The sequence below is a fragment of the Corylus avellana genome, chromosome ca5, assembly GCF_901000735.1.
Source record: "Corylus avellana chromosome ca5, CavTom2PMs-1.0".
Lineage (NCBI taxonomy): Eukaryota > Viridiplantae > Streptophyta > Magnoliopsida > Fagales > Betulaceae > Corylus > Corylus avellana.
The window spans coordinates 19,516,571-19,522,358 of NC_081545.1; the positions used below are offsets into that span (position 1 = coordinate 19,516,571).

Below are 5,788 nucleotides of genomic sequence, written 5' to 3' on the forward strand. Positions count from 1 at the left end.
AAAAAAAAAAAGTACTCATTTGGTAAAAAAATTAAAAGCGCTTTTAAGGATCTAAAAAGCCTAAAAATAACTAAAAAGTACTTTTGACAAAAGCTTAAAAATGAAACTTTTGTCCAAAAAATTTTTTTAACTTAAAATTATATTTCTCAAACATAATTTCAAACAGACTGTTAGTCAAACACACATGAACATCTTTTTGAAGTAAATCACTCGAAACCAATCCGTAGAATATATAAGTACTGTGGTCCATATTGTACGATTTCTGTGGTCGTTGAGAAAATGATGAAAGCCAAATAAATAACATGAATGACACATTAAAAGCTTCCCAGCGGAGTAGATGGCCCTGATATGCTGCCCATTTATGGACGTCTCTTTCTCTCTCTCTCTCGACCAGGTTTCATCCTTTCTCGCTGGCATGATCCTCCTAACGGATCTTGAAAACTCAATTTTTTTTTCGATTCATTTCTCTTTATCTTCCAATTAATGCTCATTTTGGGTACAAAATTGGAGACAACTGTTTCAGATCTCTTCAAAAAATCTCAATTCTCCAGTGTGAGAACTTAAACATCAAGGCTCCTTTTGAAAATATTGACTTTATCAAGTAAGTTTATCTACTGCCTACTTTTTTCTTCTTATTGTACTAATAGCCAAGGATTACGTCTGTGCATAGTCAAGTCAAGAGTTAAAGGAAATACAAATTATACATGCATGCATTTTAATAGTTACATTTATCATCTTCTTAATATATACACCCGTCATCCTATGAGAGCAGTGGTTCAATGGTCTCCAAAAAATCATTATAAGGTTGAGCACGTACTACGGCATGTGTGGGTTCAACTCTCCACAATAAAGAATCACTCACACAAGCATAATTACTATTAATCGCTTTAGAAATCACTGATGATTTGGTGGAGTTGTATCAAGCCATGACTCAATAGGTCTAGTGGTAGGGCCCGTGGGGGCTGCGTCAAAGTATGGCTCAATTGGTCTTGAGGAAAAGCTTGCAGTTTCCGCCGTCTAAACCCCTCTTGAACAATTTTCAACGAGCAAGTACCTATCTTACATTTAAAGCATCATAAATCCAAGCACCACACCACGGACTCCATTTTACCATCTCCTAACTCATGGCCTTTGCTGGTTTGATGGTTTTTATTCACCTGTTACTATAAATTTTACCCCTAAATGTAAGGAATATCAAGTTTTCTCCTACAATTTCTAGAGACAGTAACTTTTTAGGTAAGCCTGCACCCTCATAATGCTGATACGGACCTGGACCTTGCCAATTAAAACCAATACAGAACTCCACCAAACTTCTTCAATTCAATTCCCTTCAAATCCACTTCTTTCTTTTGTTGGAAATTAATTCCCATTTCCATATCCGATCTCTAGGCTTGCTAGAAGCAACTGAGCCACTAGGTTTAATGGCATACGTGTGCACTTCAATTCGACTATTCTTAGTTCAAGTCCTAATACTAGTATCCAAATGCAAAGCTGAAGTTCCCGCAGTTATTGTGTTTGGAGACTCATCCGTGGATTCAGGCAACAACAACCAAATCCCAACAATGGCCAGGAGTAATTTCGAGCCTTATGGTCGTGATTTTCTTGGCGGCCGCCCTACCGGACGGTTCTCCAACGGTCGCATTGCTTCTGACTTCGTCTCCGAGGCTTTCGGCCTCAAGCCAACAGTACCTGCCTTCTTGGATCCAATGTATAATATCTCAGATTTTGCTTCTGGAGTTTGCTTTGCCTCTGCTGGAACTGGCTATGACAATGCCACTTCTAATGTTATGGTAGGAATCAATACCCACTTTTCATTGCATACCCTCTTACCATTTTATCAAGTTCTGCATGTTAACCCCAAAAAAGTTGGCTCAAGTGATAAGTCACTCAGTTCTACTGTTTCTTGAAGTATCGGGTTTAAAGTTGACTTTCTTTGAGTGTACATAAATAATTTCTTGGGGTCATGCTCACAAGCGAAAGTTTATGCTTTACCATCAACGGTGGTGGTTCAATGGCTCAAGAAAATCCTCAAGTAGTTAGGTAAGTATTAGGGTGTAGGTTTAAATCTCCGTAATGGAGAATCCCCAAGCGTGACTAGTATTAACCACCTTAGTTCTCATTGATGCCATGGTGGGGCAGGCGATTAAGTTATGGCTCGGCTGATATTGAGGGTGCGCCTACAGTTTCTGCCATCTAGGTCCCCCTCCTGAGCAGTCCCCCGCGAGTTGGTGCTACTATGGTCACGCCCAGATAGAATAGCCATAATTGATCTCCCCCTCCAACATTTTTGATTAAAAATAAAAAAAAATAAATAAAAAATAAAAAAGAAGAAGAAGAAAGGTCTGTCTATACTTTACCCGATCTTTCTGTATAAAGAGTACCCAATCCTTCTGTGTAAAGAGGACGTTTTGCATGATGTCTCAAAAAGCTAGTGCGGGTGAAGCCCCACATATATAGGCCGGTTATCAAATTTTGCACGTTAAACGCATGCTATTTACACGTAACAACCTAATTATCTGCATGTTTCAGGGTGTGATACCTCTATGGAGGGAAGTGGAGTACTACAAGGACTACCAAAAGAAATTGAAAGAGTATGCTGGGGAGGAGAAGGCAAACGAAATAATAAGGGAGGCTTTATATTTGGTTAGTATTGGAACAAACGACTTCCTTGAGAACTATTACATATTCCCTGATCGACAATCCCAATTCACCATCAGACAATATGAAGATTTCCTCATCGGAATTGCCAGGAATTTCATCCAGGATCTTTATGGTCTTGGAGCTCGGAAAATAGCCTTAGCTGGGCTTCCTCCAATGGGGTGTTTGCCATTGGAGAGGGCAACAAATATCATGGAATTTCATGGTTGTGTGGAGGAATACAACAATCTGGCCTTGGAATTTAATGGAAAATTGGAGGGCTTGGTGGCAAAGCTGAACGAGGAGCTTCCTGGCCTTAATATGGAGTTTGCAGATGTATATAACATTTTCCTGCAAATCATTAGAAGACCTTCTACATATGGTAAGTTTGGGTGGACATTTCTTTCATTAATTCTTCGATTTTTGCATCATTCGAGAAACGCCCAATGAACTCATCCTTTAGAGCAACTCCAACGGTAACAGTTAAAATAACTACTGAAAAATTAAAACTCTTTACTTTAACTACTGCATTTTGTAAATATACATTCCAACAGATTTTTTATTCTATTCTCTACTTGCCATTAAATATTAGTTCTCATTATTTTTTTTATTATATTCTTGCGAACCCTTAATCAAAGGAAAAAACGATAAACAAAGAAAAAGTGACAATTTAAAGTGAATGTTTAATTCATATTCTATAGTGATCAATAGCACCAAATTGCTATTCACTATATCAATAAATGTATTGTAGCTAGTATGGGGCAACTTTGCTCGAGATAAAAAAATAAAAATAAAAAAATAAAAAGGGGGCAAGATTAGCTATAACTAGCTAATATTGCCCTTTTAACTAGTTTGTTGGAGTTGCTCTAGAATGCGTTTGTCACTGCAATTTCACAGATTAAAATTATGATTCTAAATTAATCACAAAAAATATATCAGTTGGAAGTGCATTTTTTAAAAATTGTGATTTAAAAACATTAAAAAAATTATATTTTCAAATCGCAGTTAAGGGGATTATTTTTTAAAAAATATATGATTTTCAAGGTTTTAAATTGTGATTTTAAAAGCTAACCTGCAATTTTACTATATTTAAAATATATATATATATATATATATATATATATATATATGCATTTTAAAATCACAAACTCGAGTCCTATTGCACTACAACATTAATTGACTATAACTACCCCAGTCTCTAAAGCTGAATCAATAGAGTTGCCCTTAATTAATATAGCTGGCTTAAAAGCTTGACAAATTCAACGAACTGCTTTGAGAAAACAAGCAGCCTGCAGGTCTTCCCAATTACTTACAGTACCGTGGTACGCGACCACATGTTACATACTGACAAAATTTTCAGTTGCATATGATAAACATGTAGTATAATTTGCGAAGCCTTTGTTCCAAAATGAGATCCAGACAAGACATGGGGCTGTTAATTATATTAATTACGTTATATAAATACCAACTCATAATAAATAAGATTTAAAAAGAAAGAGACTTGTTTTCTTTTCCTTTTTTTTTTTTTTTTTTTATTCTCTCTGGTAGAATAATTTATATGGATTCAACTTAATTTTCTGTCTGGTTGGTACGAGGAAATAGAAAACAAATTCCCTGCTCAATTTGTGGTCCTCCGTTTTTTTGGTAGGAGCAAACCAGACAAAAGAATGGTATTAATGCAATTTGATATATCTTTTTTCAGCCTTTTATACCATTTGATTCGGGATTCGTTTGGTAAATGATTCTACCCTCTCTTTCCCCTTATTTTCACGCATTCAAAAATATATATATATATATATATTTCTCACAAAATTTCTTTTATATCACATTTACTGCAACAAAATATTTACCAAACACACCCTATTTGGTTTTGATTATCAGGAATGGAGGTGGTAGAAGTGGGGTGCTGTGGCACAGGGACATTTGAGATGAGCTACCTCTGCGATCCACAAAGTCCATTTACGTGCACAGATGCAAATAAATATGTGTTTTGGGATGCTTTCCATCCTTCAGAGAAAACAAGCCAGATAATCTCCAATCATTTATTTAAAAAGGGTCTAGCAAAGTTTCTTTGACATGTTGTAATGTATGATCTCTCCTTCTCAAGCTGTACACTTGAATGTACCTTGTTGCTGGTGTTCGAATATTTGATATTATTCTTTAAAGTTTGTTGTCTTTTGTATTAGGGTTTATTTCTTGCCTTATTTAATTTAGGATGTTTTTTTGCTCAATACTACTTATTCTCTCTCTATAAATAGAGAATTGTGTAATGTTGGAACTGGAGTCCAAAACTCTAATTGGGTGGATGATGTTTTCATTATATTTTAATAATATTGTTTATTCTATGATTTTATTATTGAACATTGGAGATATACATTGATGTTTTACATAGTATATATATATATATATATATGTGTGTGTGTGTGTGGTCCTACTATGTACCTGTAAGGTTCCTAAATTACATTGTATTTTACTATAGTGTGAGTAAAGAAATTTCACACAAAAGATCAAGGGCCTACAAAAGATCATAGCCATAGGCCCTTGTAACTTATAAAATAATTGTTTGTAGTCATAAATAGAACTAAGAATTTCATCTAGACTATAACATGTCAACCTTAATGATTTGCCTTGATCGGAGACGCAAGTGGGCTTTGGTTGATATGTTGGTGTAGGAGCAAAGTAGTGTCACACACTAAACGGACTGAGTTATCATTCTTTTAACAATCTTAAAGAATGATGTACGTATACGATGACTTATAACAGTTATTCTAAATCCTAAAAAAATCATGAACTCAAATGTAAAGCGTAGGTACCTTTGATGTATCTATGATTGAGATCTTTTTACGGTCAACATCTCTGTGCATTAAGTGGTCCCATGTACCATTGTGGGAATACCTCTTCAAGAAAGAATCAAAGTCCTTTGTCAGGATCAAAGTGATAATAAATATTACTCTTGTTTTAGATTTAGTGAGAATGATTATCCTACAACTCGAATATGAGTGTTTTAGTGGGATTTACTGAAACTTATATGTAGAAGGTGAGATTGAGTCTCAAAGGGTATAAAAGATAATCATGTAATTAAATCAGTTATCCAAAGAAAAGAGGTAGTGAATAAAGTGATAGTGTATGGACTTTAATTCGACTACGAAAT

The 5,788-nt window shown here is 35.1% G+C and overlaps 1 protein-coding gene across 1 annotated transcript; it reads left to right on the top strand.

The window, feature by feature from the left end:
• The first annotated feature begins 1,421 nt into the window (after positions 1-1,421).
• LOC132182859 (GDSL esterase/lipase At2g42990-like) lies at positions 1,422-4,845 on the top strand. Its single transcript, XM_059596217.1, has 3 exons — positions 1,422-1,790; positions 2,530-3,019; positions 4,519-4,845. The coding sequence occupies exons 1-3, from the start codon at positions 1,422-1,424 to the stop codon at positions 4,710-4,712; spliced, it is 1,053 nt and encodes a 350-aa protein (XP_059452200.1). The 3' UTR covers positions 4,713-4,845.
• The last annotated feature ends 943 nt before the right edge of the window (positions 4,846-5,788 follow it).

Excerpts from the sequence above, each read along its gene's own strand:
- LOC132182859 (XM_059596217.1), top strand. The coding sequence starts at position 1,422 with ATGGCATACGTGTGCACTTCAATTCGACTATTCTTAGTTCAAGTCCTA. Across the intron at positions 1,791-2,529 it reads ATGCCACTTCTAATGTTATG|GGTGTGATACCTCTATGGAG; the intron begins GTAGGAATCAAT and ends TGCATGTTTCAG. Across the intron at positions 3,020-4,518 it reads TAGAAGACCTTCTACATATG|GAATGGAGGTGGTAGAAGTG; the intron begins GTAAGTTTGGGT and ends TTTGATTATCAG.